This window comes from Equus przewalskii, chromosome 7, assembly GCF_037783145.1.
Source record: "Equus przewalskii isolate Varuska chromosome 7, EquPr2, whole genome shotgun sequence".
Lineage (NCBI taxonomy): Eukaryota > Metazoa > Chordata > Mammalia > Perissodactyla > Equidae > Equus > Equus przewalskii.
The window spans coordinates 39,332,624-39,351,143 of NC_091837.1; the positions used below are offsets into that span (position 1 = coordinate 39,332,624).

At 37.2% G+C, this 18,520-nt stretch overlaps 1 protein-coding gene across 12 annotated transcripts in view; it reads left to right on the plus strand.

The window, feature by feature from the left end:
• The window catches only part of SPIRE1 (spire type actin nucleation factor 1), a 216,885-nt gene that overhangs the window by 93,569 nt on the left and 104,796 nt on the right, over window positions 1-18,520 (plus strand). For all 12 annotated transcript variants that reach the window (XM_070629574.1, XM_070629577.1, XM_070629566.1 and 9 more), the window contains one exon: window positions 6,604-6,834. In XM_070629574.1, coding sequence (XP_070485675.1) covers window positions 6,604-6,834 — 231 coding nt within the window. The remainder of the gene's footprint in view (window positions 1-6,603; window positions 6,835-18,520) is intronic.

The following is an 18,520-nucleotide window of genomic DNA, read 5'->3' on the forward strand; positions in this document are numbered from 1 at the left end:
CCAGTGGTCCTATTTTGATTTTGGAGGTAACATATTCCTCCAAATATGTCATATTACTCTGGCCCACTTACTGAATGGCCCAGAAAGCTGCTAGTTTTGAGAAGGGCCCAGAACAAGAGAAGGCTCTGCAACAAGTCCAGGTTGCTGTGCACACTACTCTGCCACTTGGGCCATAGGATCCAGCAGATCCATGGTGCTTGAAATGTCAGTGGCAGACAGAGATGCAGTTTGGAGCCTTTGACAGGGCCCTGTGGGTGAATCACAGCACAGGCCTGTAGGATTTTGGAGCAAAGCCCTGTCTTCCTTTGTGGATAACTATTTTCCTTTTGAGAAACAGCTCTTAGCCTGCTACTGGTCCGAAGTGGAGACTGAACACTTAATCACAGGCCACCAAGTTACCGTGCGACCTGAGCTGCCTGTGGTGTACTGGGTGTTACCTAACCGTTCAAGCCGTGAAGTTGGGTGTGTGCAGCAGGACTCTGTCATCAAATGGAAGTGGCATATGTGTGATCTGGCACAAGAAGTCCTGGCAAGCACTCCCCAAATATACTTCTGCTACACTACCTTCTCTTTCCCGGCCTTTACCTATTGCCTTGTGGGGAGTTTTACAATCAGTTTACAGAAGAGAAGACTTGGGCCTGGTTTACAGATGGTTCTGCGTGACATGCAGCCACCACCTGAAAGTGAACAGCTGCAGCACTAGGGCCCCTTTCTGGGATGTCCCTAAAGGACAGTGGAGAGGGGAAATCTTCCCAGTGGGCAAAACTTTGAGCAGTGCACCTGGTTGTGCACTTTGCTTGGAAAGGAACATGATTAGGAAATTGATGAGAAGGAAATTTGAGAAAGAGGTATGTGGATAGACCTCTCTGAATGGGCAGAAAACACGAAGATGTTTATGTCTCAAGTGAGTGCTTACCAAAGAGTGACCTCAGCAGAGGAAGATTTTAATAGTCAAGTGGATAGGATGACCTGTTCTGTGGACACCAGTCAGCCTCTTTTCCCAGCCACTTTGTCATCACCCAGTGGGCTCATGAACATGGCTGTAGTGGCAGGGATGGAGGTTACACATAGGATCCTCAACATGGATTTCCAGTCACCAAGGTTGACCTGGCTATAGCTACTGCTGAATGCCCAGTCTGCCAGCAACAGAGACCAACCCTTAGGCCCCAGTATGGAACTATTCCTCAGGGATCAGCAACTACCTGGTGGCAGGTTGATTATATTGGACTGCTTCCATCAAGGAAGGGGCAGCGTTTTGTTCTTACTGGAAGAGACACTGACTCTAAATATAGATTTGCCTTCTCTGCATGCAGTGCTTCTGCCAAAACTGACTTCCATGGACTTATAGAATGCCTTATTCACCATCACGGTGTTCCACACAGCATTGTTTCTGATCAAGAAACTCACTTTACAGCAAATGAAGTGTGGCAATGGGCCCATGCCCATAGAACTCACTGGTCTTACTGTCTCCCACCATTGTGAAGCAGCAGTCTTGATAGCATGGTGGAATGGGCTTTTGAAAGACTCAGTTATAGTGACAGCTAAGTGGCAATACCTTGCAGGGCTGGAGAAGGGTTCTCCAGGAGGCTGTATATGCTCTGAGTCGGTATATGGTACTGTTTTCCCCCTAGGCAGGATTCACAGTTCCAGGAATGAAGAGGTAGAAATGAGAGGGACACCACTCATTATTACCAGTGGTGACCCATTAGCAACCCCTGGCAACATTTTTGCTTCCTGTTCCTGCTCTGCTTATGCTCTGCTGGCCTAGAGGTCTTAATTCCAAAGGGACGAATGCTTTCACCAGGAGACACAACAATGATTCCATTGAATTGAAAGTTAAGACTGCTGCCTGGCCACTATGAGTTCCTCATGCCTGTGAATCAACAGGCAAAGAAGTTACTGTGCTGTCTGGGGGGATTGATCCTGAATACCAAGGGGAAATTGGACTGCCAAACTACAGTTGAGCTAAGGAAAAATATGTCTAAAATACAGGCGATCCCTTAGGGTGATTAAGGTTAGTGGAAAACCACAACCCAATCCAGGCAGGACTACTAACAGCCCAGACCTTTTGGGAATGAAAGTTTGGGTCTAACTACCAGGTGAAAAGCCACAGCCAGCTGAGGTACTTACTAAAGGCAAAGGGAATATAGAATGGGTATTGGAAGAAGGTAGTTATAAATACCAGGTATGACCACATGACCAGTTACAGAAATGAGGACTGTAATTGTCGTGAGTGTCTCCTCCTTATTTTGTTTTGAATATTTGTGTGTGTGTGTATCTCAAGTATGCTTTCTTCCCTCTCTGATCTCCTTATTATGTAACAGAAGATGTATTGACTTTATAACATAGTATTTAAGTATTGTTAACTTTACATCATGGTATTTAAGTTATGGGATATCAAAGGAGAGGAGTCAGCATCACTCAAGAATTTTGATCCTTTTCTGGGGAAGAGGTTAGTGTATTTTTGGTTGTTTGCAGGATAGTTGTATCATGTTAGGTGAAATTGTGACCTTGTTATTGTTTTCTTTTAGGGCTGAAGGTTTGAGGAGACGTATACAAGTGCTGAGTTGACAAGGGGTAGATTTGTGATGGTTAGTTTTATGTGTCAATTTGACTGAGCCATGGGCTGCCCAGATATTTGATCAAGCATTATTCTGGGTGTTTCTGTGAAGGTGTTTTTGAATGAGACTAGCATTTAAATTGGCAGACTGAGCAAAGCAGATTGTCCTCCCTAATATGGGTGGGCTTCATCCAACCAGTTGAAGGCCTGAATAGAACAAAAAGCTAACCTGCGATGAGTAACAGAGAATTTTTCCTGGCAGCTTTTGGAGGGGACATTGGCTTTTTTCCTGCCTTCTGAGTCGAATTGAAATGTTAGCTCTTCCTGGGTCTTGAGCCTTTGGACTGGAAACTATACTGTTGGCTCTCCTGGGTCTCTAGTTTACGGACTCCCCCTGCAGATCTGGGAGTTATCAGGCTCCCTGACTGCATGGGCCAATTCCTTATAATAAGTTTCTTTCTGTACAAATATATACATCCTGTTGGTTCTCCCTGGAGAGCTCTGACTAATACACATTTGGTTAATCCTGACTGATACAGATTTAACCACTGCTATGTTAAATGGTTTAAAACTGCTTCAGAAAGATTAGTCTGTCACACTGTATAAAATGAATGGAAATGTAGAGAAACTGGGGAAAGGAAGAACAGTTAGGCTCTTGTAGCCACCAAGGCAACAGGTGCCTGTAGGCTAGAAATATAAGTTAAGGAAGTATCAGATTATGTATCATAGTTATAGCCTTGGTAATGAGTAAAAGCACTTTGCAAGAGATTGTAGAAGAAAGTAGAATGCATGAACTCTGAGGAACTCCATCATTTCAACAGTTGCAGGAGAAGGCATCTAAGGCAGATTCAGGAGTAGCTGCTGAGTTGAGAGAAAAATCAGAAGTCCAGAGTGTTTAAAACAGAAGACAGTAGTCAATTGTGTCTGATAGCGTTTAAGAGCCGTTTCAGATGAGGACGGAATTGTTCGTTAGTTTTGGCATGTAGAGACTGTGATTTTACCTGTGGTTTCAGTGTCTTCAAAAGATGAGATGGCAGATTGGCATGGATTAAACAGTGAATGGAAGGAGAGAAAAGAGAGACAAGTTGAAAAGTTTTGCTAGGAAAGGGAGCACAGAAATGGGATTTATGGCTGGAAGGGTGTGAAGGATTCAGTGAGGACTGATGTTTAATAGGAATAGAGACACTTCCTCCACTGTGCAAGGTGGGAAGGGCAAAGTAAGTGTAGAGGCCTTTCAGATTGTACATTTGAAGGTGGAAAGATGAGTGAGTTTTCATCTAATGACTTTTATTTTGCAGTAGAGTATGAGGGAGAGTTATCAGCTGAGACTTAGGGAGGCAGAAAGGGTATTGGAGGTTTGCAGAGAAAGAAGGTATTAAATGGCCTTCTTGAAGAAAGGATGGCCCCTGGAGGGAAGGTCACGAGTAAAGAAGAGAACAAAGCCTGCTGAGCCACCCTGGGGTTTTTGCTAAGGTTGGAAGCTATTGGTGTTGGCATTTGCTGTGGTTTTGTGGTTTCTCTTTTTTGTTTCTGCAGCTCTAGAGGAGGAGTAGGGATATAGATGGTTAGATTCATCCAAGTGTGTAAGACTCTCAAGTGTAATTTCTAAATGAGAATAATTGCAATAAGACCCTCTCAGCCTTGAAAAGAATATACTGAATGTAATTTAACTTTTTCTTGATATCTAAGGTTTTCATTATATTAGCTATGGTGCTCTGATTGTTAAAGTGACTGATCTAGGTTCAATTTGACAGGTTTTTTTGAATGTATGTCACAATGCCACACTGCTGATGTTGAACTGATAGTCAAAATCCCTGTTCCTGGGGCTGGCCCCATGGCCAAGTGGTTAAGTTCGCGCACTCCGCTACAGGCGGCCCAGTGTTTTGTCAGTTCGAATCCTGGGCGCGGACATGGCACTGCTCATCAAACCATGCTGAGGCAGCGTCCCACATGCCACAACTAGAAGGACCCACAACTAAAATATACAACTATGTACCAGGGGGCTTTGGGGAGAAAAAGGAAGAAAATAAAATCTTTAAAAAAAAAAAAAAAATCCTGGGGCTGGCCCCGTGGCCGAGTGGTTAAGTTCGCGTGCTCCACTGCAGGCGGCCCAGTGTTTCGTTGGTTCGAATCCTGGGTGCGGACATGGCACTGCTCATCAAACCACACTGAGGCAGCGTCCCACATGCCACAACTAGAAGGACCCACAATAAAGAATATACAACTATGTACCAGGGGGCTTTGGGGAGAAAAAGGAAAATAAAAAAAAAAATAAAAAAAAAAATCCCTGTCCCTTATAAGTAGCACCTGCCTGTGGTGAGCATGTCACTGCTGTGAAGGTAATGTGTACCTTCTGCCAGGGGAACACAGAACACGTACCCTCTGCAGAACAGATTGGTGGACAGCGGTGGGATGTCAAGGGAGGCTACCAGAAGAGGTGACCAAAGTAGCCAGTTGGCTTGGAACTCAGAAGATCCATTGTCACACAAAACAACTTTGAAAATAGTGGTTAGAGTTCCAGGTCAGGCCATAAAAACCAATGAAAATATGTATTTTCAATGAGAAAAGTAAAAAAAAAAAAAAAAAGAATATTGTTTAAAAATTAAAAGTGGACAATTTTCTAAGCCTTATATTCATTTTGAGACGTGTTGAGCAAATATTATTTCACTTGATAAGGTAGATTTAAGATTTTGTGGAGATTTTTGAGTGAATTCCTGAGTGCTTTTAAGGGCTATTGTATATGATGACAATGACTCTATTGTGTTTAACTCATCTTCAAAACTTCCAACTTTTCCTTTTCATTGATGTCATGTAAACAACTTTTTTTTTTTAACACAGCACTGATTATGGCTACAAGTGGAATAAAGAAGAGGAAAGGTTAACTAACTAATTAATTAATGGGAGTAACTGGATAAAGAGTGGGAAAGAGTGAGCTAGGGGCAGGGAGGCAGGGCACATAACATTTATTTAGTACCTATTATAAGACGGGTACTAGACTAAGTACTTCCATGCACAGTGAATGCATTTAGTCTTAACAAAATCCCATGAGATGTAGATATCATTGATACTCATTTTACCAGTAAGAAAAATCATGGCTAAAATAAATAATTGGCCCTGAGTCAAATTATTAGTGGTAAAAGTCAGAATTTAATCCTAAATTATGCACTTCATTGCCTGTGTTCTTCCCCCAAAAATGGCTAAGGTGAAGTAAGCTATTGGTATTGTAAAATAAAAGAGTTGTTTATATGAGATATTTCTGAGCAGAAAATCAGGGCAATGTTGAGGAATAAAGTGGAATTCCTTGTATTGGCCAAAGCCTGGAGCATTTGTCCAGGAGATATGAGACAGTGATATGGAGCCAGTGCTCACAAATCAGGTTCATGTTTCCCAGGAGGTAATAGTGGAGGGGGCGGGGTGGCAGGGAGGATTATCTTTGCACTACATTGAAAGTTCAGAGTTTGGAAAAGTCTTCCACTTATTTGCACCGTACGAGAGAGACCTATTTCTAATAATTGAGTGGAACTCAATGAGCAGTGTGTATGTGATTAGGAATAGATTTTGTTTTTGTTTAAGCTTAAGTTAGCCGCTACCAATAACTGTGTTTTTAGTCTCTTAGGTCCTTAGTGTGTCTATGAAATCCCCAATTAGATAAACATTGGCGTAAGAGTTCTGAAAGGATATATTCTTTGATAACTCTGTCTGTTCTCAAAAATGTCTTTTGGAAATGTGGGAAAGCAACCTGGTTAGTATTTTATATAAATGGAGAATATAGATTTTAGCATACAATATAAATCTAAGAAAACATAAAAAGGGTTTGTGTTTCTGTTATATGGTTTGGAGAAATCACACAAATTTTTATTTGAGTTCTTTTTAATGCATAGATGAGACTTCTAAATATCTCTTCAAATCTGATTTGTCGCATGTTTCTGAAATGGAATAGATTAGACCTAGCTTAAATATCATACTAAATATTTTATGCCTTATAGTTACTTCTATGCAACTGTTTAATCATCTCCATTGACCACTTTCTTTAATGTTTCTAGGTTATTGAATCTTTGGGAATTATTATTTATAAAGCACTGGACTATGGTTTGAAGGAGAACGAGGAAAGGGAGTTAAGCCCGCCCTTGGAGCAGCTCATCGACCGCATGGCCAATACAATGGAAGCTGAGGCTAGCAATGACGAGGGCTACGAGGCTGTGGATGAAGGTCTGGAAGATGAAGATGGAAGGAGAGAAGTCTCAGCTATCCGGTCATACAGAGACGTCATGAAGGTAAGGGAGCAGTTTACATAGTACGTATTTCTTTCAAAAGTTATTTCATTTGAAAAAAACGGCATGGTGATTCAGCATTTGATAGCAGTTCCTAGACTTTCCGCTATGAGAGAAATGAAAAAGGAACTAAAATACTCTTGGTTCTGTGATTTGTTCATAGCCTCAACATGGGCTTTTATGATTGAATCGTAACTCTCGAAAAACCACTTTTAGATATTATGTGCCCCTTATCATTGCATATAGTACACCAACTTGACTGGGTGTTATGTCTGCAGTTGACTTCTGCATTTTCTTTTTTATGGAGTAAATAACAACTGTGATCACTTACTTATATGAAGATTCTGAATCTGAAGTATCACAGCTGATTGTTTTACTTTGTTTTCTGGAACCATCCAGTGGTATTTATATGTCATGAAACAAGTTCTGTTGCTTGAATTGCATTTTTCTCTTTGATTTTTTCTGTGTACTTGAAAGCCATAATTTCTACAATGCTAAATGCACAGAGATTAAAATTAAGGCTGATTTGTCAAATTAGTCTTAAAAGAGCATTCTGTTTGGAGTTTTTTTTTTCTTTCTAAGATTGGCCCTGAGCTAACGACTGTTGCCAATCTTCTTTTCTCTTTTTTTTCCTGCTTTTTCTTCTCAAATCCCCACAGTACGTAGTTGTATGTTTTAGTTGTGGGTCCTTCTAGTTGTGGCATGTGGGATGCCGCCTCAGCATCACCTGATGAGCGGTGCCATGTCCACGCCCAGGATCCAAACCAACGAACCCTGGGCCACCGAAGCGGAGTGCGCGAACTTAACCACTCGGCCATGGGGCCAGCCCCAGTTTGGAGTTATTTATATGTGATGTTTACTAGATTTTTGTAAGCAGTATTGGCTATATGTCACTTATTCTCCAACTTTTCACGAAGCGTTTCAGAGCCAGGAATAGAGAGGAACCGTGAAGGCAGTGCTTTCTCGCTGCTTCCTATATAAAATCTCTCAGGAACTCAGGAATGGGTCTATACAGTTAGAATTTTTATGAAATTCACATACATTCTTTAGTTCTTTTAGTACTTCTCCTTTTAAATCAACAGCATATACAACTAAAATCCCTCATATATGTACGAATTGAAGTTTCACACATTTTATTAATTTTTTTCTTTCTTTCTTTCTTTTTTGGCGAGGAAGATTGGCCCTGAGCTAACATCTGCTTCCAATCCTCCTCTTTTTGCTTGAGGAAGGTTGTTGCTGAACTAACATCTGTGCCAATCTTCCTCTATTTTATGTGGGACACCATCACAGCATGGCTTGATAAGCGGTGGGTAGGTCCATGCCCAGGATCTGAACCCATGAACCCCAGGCCACCGAAGCAGAGTGCACAAACTTAACCACTATGCCACCAGGCTGGCCCTGAAATTTCACACATTTTAGTCGTTTTATATTTTCTAGGTGTTAAGATATATTTTTAAAATGTATATATATATATATATACATACTTAAAGGCCAAATAAAACTTTCTGCAGACCACAAATGACCTACTTGTTCTGTTATAGATTAATGATAAATAGTGATAAAAAGTGAAGAGTAAAAGGTTTTCCATTAAGAAACAAAACTACTATGCCTCTAAAATTGAGCTAACTTTTTTGGTAGTGAGTGTGTGTCAGGGGTGAACAAGGAGTGGTGGAGGAGGAAGGGGACCACCTCATGAGCTGTGTCAATTGAGCTAACCCTGGCAACAGTAGAATGACAGATGTTATAGCCAGGTTGCTCTCTTTTCCACTAGATTTGGAAGATGAGGGATAGAAGGTCATTGGAATCTTACAGTTCTTATTCAGTGACATTAAATATGTTAACTTATAAAACCGAAATTCTTGGACTTTCAGCAATTTGAACTGGTGAATTTTATTTTGTTCATTATTTTTAAATTTGAGCTACTGTGTCTACTCTCCTACCTATCGTGCTATCATAATATAAAAAATAAATAGTTAAAGGTATTTAGAAAGACAAGTTGTATAGCTTGGAGGAAAACTGTAAGTTTACCAATTCCATTCTTGGGAATTTTATTGGAGAGTGTCATATCCTCACCTTGTTTCCGTGCTAATCAAAACTGATCAATTAAAAATTTCCACATCTATAACAATATGTTCTGAACGTTTCTTTTAGCTAAATGAGAAGAAAAATTATTGCTGAAACATTTGACAAGTAAACTGAAATTTTAAAATATCATAAAACCCATTATTCACAGCCATCTAGTGTGAGACATATGAGTTTTTGGTTTAGTTAGTGGGTTGAAATCTTCAGTTAGTAAGTTGACTCCTTGTTTACTTTGTTGGAAGAGAAGACAAGAATTAACTGAAGAAATGTAACTACTTTCTTCTTGTTGGAAGTGGAAATGTAAAACTAAGTTTGAATAATATAAATAATAGAAAATTTAGGAACTTGGAGACAATTTGTTTTCAATTCTTAGCAAGACCTCATTAGTGTGTAACTTTTTCCCTGAATAGTCATTTATTCCTACTTATCTTTTAATTGGAATGTTTTAATATTGTGTTTATAGTTGAAAAAGTGCTTTCACACCTGTTGTTATCTGAGCCTTATGATAACACCGTGAGGTAGATTGGATAGGCATTTTTATACCCATTTTATAAATGAAAGAACTAAGACTCAGAGAGTTATGTGACTTGTCCAGCTTCATGGAACTGAATAAATGAGAGGAAGACTAGATGGTGGTTCAATTCAGAGACTTATGGTCAGGCAGGACTTAGATTGGAACCCTGGTTTTGCCATTTTTGTACCAACTATGTTACCCGGGATTATTTAATCCTGTGATCCTTATTCTTATGTAAAGTAAGAATCATAATCCCTGCCTGGTTTTTTGGTGCAGATTAAATTCGATAACATAATCAATATCAAGTATTTAGTATAGTGCTTGTCAGAAATAAAAGTTTAATAGCATTTACTATATGCCAGTCATTTTTCTGGTGCTAGGGACACAGCAGTAAACAACATGCTAATGGTTCCTATCTTTATGACTCTTCACTATAATGGAGAAAAACAGGATGTAAACAAGTAATGCATAAACAAACATATGTAATTTTTTTGACTCATTCCAGGGCTTTTTTCCACTGCATTTAGATCAAAATAAATTGCAGGCACATATTTATGTCAGAGATAGAACATGTTCTTCCCTTAAATTAAGAATATAACACCTGAAATATTTTCTGTTCAGTTTAAGTATTTCTTGAGAAGAATATATAAGCAAGTGGAGGCTTTTAAGAAGTATTACAATCATCCTTAAAAATTATATTTATATCTATAAATATCTATAAATATATTCTTGAAAAGATTCATTCAATTAACATTAGTCAAAAGGAAAAGAGATTGTAGACATGAAGTAAACAGTGGTGATGATGAAGAGTAAAGTATGCAGGAAAGGAAGATTGAAGAGACAAGGTTAAGGATGATGGAACAGTAAGACGTGAGACAGTGAATAGAAAGGAAGAGTAAAAGAAGTGGTGTAGGATCTAGAAAGTGTTTGAGAAATGACTGAAATTAAAATGAGAATAGTACATGAATAAAGTTCTTCATTTGAGATGAATGTAAAAGTCTTAGTTTATTCATGCATTCATTTCCATTTCAAATATTCAGTAAGCAGTTAGTGTAACTTCTTTGTGCTGAGTGCTCTATCAGGCACTTAAGTTGCTGAGGTGAACTTAACTGGGGTTAAGTGAACTCTAGTAAGATAAACGTTATGGACCTGGTATGTAGGACCATACCAGCCGATTCACTACCTTTGTGCAAATTAGCAATAGGCTTTCTTTCTTCAAGATACTGTACTTTCATCTGTGAGAAAATTGCTGTGATAAATATAAACTTGCAATGTCTGTGATGTGGAGGATGTTCTTCTAGGTGTAGTACCTTCATAAACAGTCTGAACGTATGGAAATGGTGGACCAACACATACACAAGGGATGCCTGGAGACAACAGAGAGGGGCACCGAACTCAGCCTGGTGGATTCTGGTTCTCTTACACAATACAATCCCCTAATAATCAGGGAATGCAAATAAAGCAATGTCATTTGCAGCTCTTTTGCATGCAAGAATTTACTTCTGTTGAAATTTGAAATTACGGTAAATTTTTTCTCTCAGTAATTGATAGCTACAGTGTAAATTTACATAGTTCTTATGTAAAGTAACTTGACAGTGTATTAAAAAGTCTAAAACTGTCCACTATTTATAATAGCAAAAGGCTAGAAATATCCCAGATGTCTCTTAATAGGAAATGGTTGAATTAACTATGGTACAGCCAATCAGTGGAGTACTATATAGCTATCAAAAGGATTGAGGAAAGATCTCCAGGATGTATTGTTTACTTGAAAAAACAAGACATAGAAAAGTGTGTATAGTATGCCAGCGTTTATCTAAGAAAAGATATGGATAAGAATACACATAAAAAGTATTTTCTTATGTTAAAAAAAAAAAGAGGAAAGATAAACCAAACTTAAGGGGAAAAAGTTAGCTATACATAGAGAAAAGGAACAGAATAGAAACTAGGACAGGCATTAAAGCTAAGCATCTCTGAATATACTTGATTCTGTAGATCTGATCTAGAAAGAGTACAAATATTTTACATAATTATAAAACAAAATTGAACATAGAAATATAATCCCCCTCCAAATCCAAAGCAAATTGAACATAACTTTTATCACGTTGGAAACGTAACCACATAGAAAGACCTAGAAAGCAATGACCACGTAGTAGCAGTGAGCACAGCTACCACTAGATCATGTTCTCTAAATACCACTCCCCCTAAAAGAATTCAGGATTCCTTAGAGAAATAGCTAATTCCAGATCTGGGAAGGAAATGTATAAAATAGCCTGGAATGTCTTGTCATATCACAAAGCAAACAAACTATCCAAGATTACTAAGTTGTATAGAAAGGACTCAAAAGCCAACTCATAGAGGCTCCGATTGATCAAAGATGGAAGAATTTGATCATCAATAACAATAATAGCTGTGATGGATTAAAGCACATCGAATATTCTGAATTCCATGAACGTATATATGATAATTAATAAAACCCTCGTTAGTCACCTTTAGAGGTTGTTAGGGAACCAACTTAGTATTTTTGAAAATTGGCACATAAACAGAATATTCATCCTGCCTTTTCCGTACAGTGCCTCAGTGTAACCAAATAGCTTTGGACAAATTTCTCTTTATAAAAGTGTTCCAACTGATAAGTGAAAAGGGAATGATAGGGATTGAAAAATGGTAATCTTCTAACTCTAAAGAAATAAAATCAGTAATTATTGTGGCATCACAAGAGACCAACAGACTTTATGTGCCTCCTGATCAAAGTGTACACCACCACCTACAAAGTATTCTTGCCAAAAAAAAAATCAAACTTCAATCTGATTAAGCCTCTAGATCTAACTAATCTACCTACCAATTTACAGGAAATCTAAGGGATGTAGAAACATATAACACCATAGGGATGCAATCAACAAAATCCAGATTGTGGGAAACTCTGTAGGACAAATCATGTAATTTCTTCAATAAATAAATTGCAAATTAAAAAAAGGAGGGCGGGGGGAGGGAAACTGACATTAAAAGAAACTTGATAAATTAACTCCCAGTTACAATATGTGGAGCTCATGTGGATCCCGATTAAAAGAAAGAAATTGTGAAACTGTGTATATTTGAGATAATCAGGAAAATTTGACTTCTTACTCTATAGTTGATATTAGGAATTATTTTCCATATTTTTAGATATGATAATAGTATTGTGATTTTTTTAAAGAAGTTATATTTTAGAGATATGTGCTGAAATATTTACAAATGAAATTCAGATGTCTGTAATTTGCTATAAAATAATCCAGAAGGGTGGGACTTGAGTGGGTAAGGATGTAGATAGAACAGGATTGACCATGAATTGATAATTGTTAAGTTGTGTGGTGGGTACATGGTGATTCATTGTACTATTTGCCTAGTTTTGTATATGTTTGAAATTTTTCATACAAAAAATTAAACTATGTAGAAGTATCCGAAGTAATCCTTTGTCATAGTAATGGTGCTGTTAGAAATTTTTCAAAGAGATAATTTTTTAAATTGAGATGTAACTGACATATAACAGTTTCACTTGTACGACATAATAATTCAATATATGTATATATTGCAAAGTGATCATCACAATACGTCTAGTTAATATCCATCACCTCACATAGTTACAGTTTTTTTTCCTGTGATGAGAACGTTTAAGATCTTCTCTCTTAGCAACTTTCAAATACATTATTATTAACTATAGTCACCATGCTGTACATTGCATCCCCAGGACTTACTTATTTTATAAGTGGAAGTTTGTACCTTTTGGCCCCCTTCGCCCATTTCACCCACTCCTACCCCCCACCTCTGGCAACCACCAATCTGTTCTCTGTACATAGAGAATTTTTAAAAGAAGAAAATGTTACATAGATACATGAAGATGTGTACTGCAGCATTATTTATAGTATTCTAAAACTAGAAATAAGTGATTCACAAGTGAATAGTATATCAGCTAGATGGACCATTATATAGTCTTTAAAATTATAATTATGTGGGTTATATAGAAATATGGGAAATTTTCATTTTAATAAATGGAAAAAAGACTACCAAAATCTGGATATACTGGCGTATAGATAAATAAGAAAGTGGTCATTTGAAATAGTGTGTTAATGGTGTTGTGGTTCAGGGTGAAACATTTGGCTTCAGAAATTCCGTTCCTCTTATTCTTTAGTATTTATATAATCAATAAAAGATTATAAAATTTTAGTATGGCTATATTAAGTATGTTATTGCCCATGAATGGTTTTATAAGTTATGTTTTCAGTGTTAATTCATACTTTCAAACAAAATGTGGCATGTTTCTGCAAATATAAGGATATAGTTTGCAAATAATAAGTCCTGCTTATAAAAAGCTAGCAGGTTTTTGGTTTGCCATGTAATGTCAGAATTTGCATGCTATCTTGAAAATGCCTCAGAGGAAAAATTTAAGAAAAGAGTTGTACTATAGAATGTGATTAAAAATAGGAACAAGCTTTATATATTTAATTTTATTATACCAAACTAGATTAATCCAGTGCAGAGTATGTTTTCATTTTCAAAATGCGTTTGTGTTACAAACAGCTGAAACAGGATGGGCTATTATTTTCATTTGTGTATAAGTTTGGCCTAGGTTTAAGGGAGTATGTTCAAGGGAAGCCAAACTGTTTGTTTGAGCTTGTCTGTTATTAAGATCTCAGGGCCAGCCTGGTGGCGCAGTGGTTAAGTGTGCACATTCCGCTTCTTGGCGGCCTGGGGTTCACTGGTTTGCATCCCAGGGGTGGACATGGCACCGCTTGGCAAAAGCCATGCTGTGGTAGGCATCCCATGTATAAAATAGAGGAAGATGGGCATGTTAGCTCAGGGCCAGTCTTCCTCAGCAAAAAGAGGAAGATTGGGCAGTAGTTAGCTCAGGGCTAATCTTCCTCAAAAAAAAAAAAAAAGACCTCTGTTAACGTAGGTTAGTTGGGTGAACATTGTTCTTCAGTCAAATTTGAGTAACTCCAAAAAAGAAATTGTAATTCTCTGTACTTGGAATGTTGTGTTCTGTAAGCTTTGAAATTTGCTGGGAACGTGCTAATTTTCTTACTGATTAAGGCAAAAATTTAGTAATATATTCTGACAGTGTAATCCTGAATTTAGTGAAGATGATCTTTGTGCAGTTTTTTCTTTTCTTAGTTATTAATTTCTTATGATAAATACCTGATTACTATAGGCAAAACATTTTAGTTATAGTTTAAAATAATATTCTACTTGGGTTTTTTTTTTTTTTTTTCTGGGTTAGGAATACTATCCCTGAGCTAACATCTGTACCAGTCTCCCTCTGTTTTGTATATGGGATGCTGCCACAGCATGGCTTGATGAGCTGTGTGTAGGTCTGTGCCCAGGATCTGAACCCACAAACCCCAGGCCACTGAAGCAGAGCATGTGAATTTAACCACTGTGTCACCAGGCTGGTCCCCTATTTAGGTTTTTAGAAATAAAATTATAAGCTTTGCTTGTGAACTGAATATTTTTTAAAACGTTTGAATTTCAGTAGCTGAGAATAAATTATGGGGAAATATTGGAGTCTAATATTATCAACAATGGACTGTGATGTGATAAATTCTAAATATCTCAGAAGATATTTTTATTATGCCATTTTCTCTTCTCTGGTGATAGAATTTACATACATTGCAAAATGTGTCTCTAAACAAAGGATGACTTGAATTGCTGAATGCTTTGTAATTTAGAGTTTAAACAAAAACTGCATTCTCAATTGTGTCAAAATTTTAGGAAAAACTTTATGGTCTCTCTCTGTGCAGTATTTTGACACTAATTATGGTAAAAGGCCAATGGATAATAAATAGAATTTCTGAGTTCCTGACATACGTCTTTTTTTTTTCTTCTCCCCGAAGCCCCCCAGTATATAGTTGTATATCCTAGTTGTGAATGCCTCTGGTTGTGCTATGTGGGACGCCCCCTCAGCATGGCCTGATGAGTTGTGCCATGTCTGTGCCTGGGATCCGAACCAGCAAAACCCTGGGCTGCTGAAGGGGAGCATGCTAATTTAACCACTTGGCTATGAGGCCAGCCCCACCGTACATCTTTGATTTGGTATTAAATAAAGATTTTTCTCCTAGTTGGTGCATTGCTTCAAAATACAGATGCTAACTTATTTGACAAACTAAAAGTGAAAGTATTTCAAAACATTACAAAGTATTCTAGTCTGTCTTTTTTCTAATCACATCTGTCTCGTCAAGGTTTGCTGATAATTTCATATTTTCTTGAAAATATATAACAAGGTCCTATGTGTTTAATGAAAATTTTCAGAAATTTTATTAGGATTCTAGCAGTATTATTAACGAGTCTATACAGGGAATCCAGATAATGGAGTTGTCAGACTGACTTTTCATTGATGGTTTAGAGTTCCAAGAGTCAGGATTGAAACTTTAAGTAGAGATCTGGAAAATATATAAAAAGAACCAAATGGAAATTTGAGAAACAAAACATAAAATAACGGAAATAAAAGTTTAGGGGGTGGGTTTAATAGACTAGATAGAGCTGAAGAGAGAATGAGTGAAGTGGAATGTTACCAGTAGAAAATAGTCAAAATGAATCACAGAGACACAAAAAGAATAAAAAGTACAGAACAGAAGGTAAGATACAAAGGCAGGACATGTAATTAAAGTCCTAAATGGAGAGCAAAGAAGAGAGAGGATGGAAGAAATATTTGAAGACGTACTAAGAATTTTCCAAAACTGTGGAAAACACTATGCCTCAGAGTCAAGAACCCCACAAACCAAGAGCAAGATAAATAAAATGAAAAATAATCTAGTCTCATTATATTTAAACTGCTAAAAACCACAAACAGAAAATCTAAAATCAGCCAGAGGGAAAATAGACTGCACCTGACTTCTCAACAGAAATAATGGAAGCTAGAAGACAGAATGGTATGGTATCTTCAAAATTCTAAAATAGAACCTAAAGTTCTTTACGTAGTGAAATATCTGTCAAGATTAAAGATAAGGTAGAACTTGTTTCCTGACAAAAACAAGAATTGCCTAGAGTAGGCATTGGGGGATCATCAGTCTTTGGTGGCATTTAAAGTGGTTGTAGTAGACAAGGTCAGCTAAAGTGAGTAGAGAGAAACCCAAAGATGCAAGATTGAACCCAAAAAACTCCAGCATTTTGTTTTAACTTAAAAATTTATTCATAGAACAAGGGAAGGTAGGTTAAGTAAGAGGTTACAGAGCCTAGTCCTCTCCTTTTAGACATAAACTGAAACCCAGCAATGTTAAATAAATTGTCCAGGGTTGTATAACTTCATGTTGATAGATATGGGACAGAACCTGCTCCTTCTAATTGTGTTCCTATGCCTCTATCGTGTCCCTTCTCTTTTGTAACTTTAAAGATGATTTTGTTGCATTCTTACTGTATACCATGCTCTAAGCTTAGACCCTTTAAGAACATTATTTCCTTTAATATAAAAGTGATACACATTCATTCTAGAGTAGAGTGCATAAGAACTTGGGCTCTAGAGTTAGACTGCCTGGATTCAATTCCATTTCTACTGGCTAGCTGTATGACCTTGGGTAAATTATTAAGCTGTTCTAAATCTCAATTTTCTAATCTCTAAATTGGGTTGTTGTAAGGATTAGATGTGATGATGCATTTACAAAGAGCAAAATAAATATCAAGCAATCCATTGACACTGAAATAACCACTAGGAGTATTTCTCCTCTGTGGGATTATTTCTCTGTCTTAATGGAGACTTTGTGGAATTTTGTTGTTCTTTGTTAATTTTTTTAAACATTTACAAAATTGTGGTAAAATACACATAACATAAAATTTACCATTTTAAAGTTTACAATTTAGTGGCATTCAGTACATTCACAATTATTGTCCAACCATCACCACTGTCTAGTTCCAGAGCTTTTGTTTACCCTAAATGGAAACCCTGTATCTGTCACTTCCCATCCTTCCTCCTTCAGCCCCTGGCAACCACTAATCAGCTTTCTGTCTCTGTGGTTTTGTGTATTCTGGGTATTATATATAAATAGAATCATGCAGTATGTGACCTTTGGTGTCTGGCATCTTTCACTTAGCATAATTCTGTTAAGGTTGATCCATGTTGTAGCATGTGTTAGTACTTTATTCCTTTTTATGACTGAATAAGATTCCATTATATGGCTATACCATATTTTTTGTTTATACATTCATCAGTTTAGAACATTTGAATTGTTTCTACCTTTTGATTACTATGAATAGTGCTGGTATAAGCATTCGTGTACAAGTTTTTGTTTGAACATCTACTTTCAGTTCTTTTGGATGTATACCTAGGAGTCTAATTGCAGGATCACATGGTAATTCTCTGTGTAACTTTTTGAGGAGCCACCAAACTATTTTTCGCAATGGCTACACCATCTTACATTCTTACCAGCAATTCACAAGGGTTCCAATTTTTCAGTGTTCTCACCGAGACTTATTTTCCATTTTTTGTTTGTTTTTATAGCCATCCTAATGGGTGTGAGTGGTATCTCTTTGTGGTTTTGATTTGCATTTCCCTAATGACTAATGATGTTGAGCATATTTATATGTGCTTTTTGGCCATTTGTGTATCTTTTTTGGGAAAAAAAAGTCAAGTCAATTTTTTAATTGTGTTGTTTGTCTTTTTTTTAGCTTAAGAGTTCTTTATATATTCTGCATACTAGGCCCTTATCAGATACATGATTTGAAAATATTTTCTCTCATTATGTGGACTGTTTTTTCACTCTCTTGATAGTGTCCTTTGATGCACAAAAATTTTCAGCTTTGATGAAGTCTAATTTATCCATCTATTTATTGTTGTTACTTGTGCTTTTGGTTTCACATTTCAAAAACCATTACCGAGTCCATGACTCTGAAGTTTTATCCCCATGTTTTCTTCCAAGAATTTTATAGTTTTGGCTTTTATATTTGAGTCTCTAATCCAATTTGAGTTAATATTTATATATGGTGTGAGATAGGGTACAACTTCATTTTTTTGCAAGTGGATATCCAGTTTTCCCAGCATCATTTGTTGAAGAGACTATTCTTTCCCTACTTAGTGACCTGGGTACTTTTGTCAAAAATCAATCAACCATAGATGTGTGGGTTTATCTC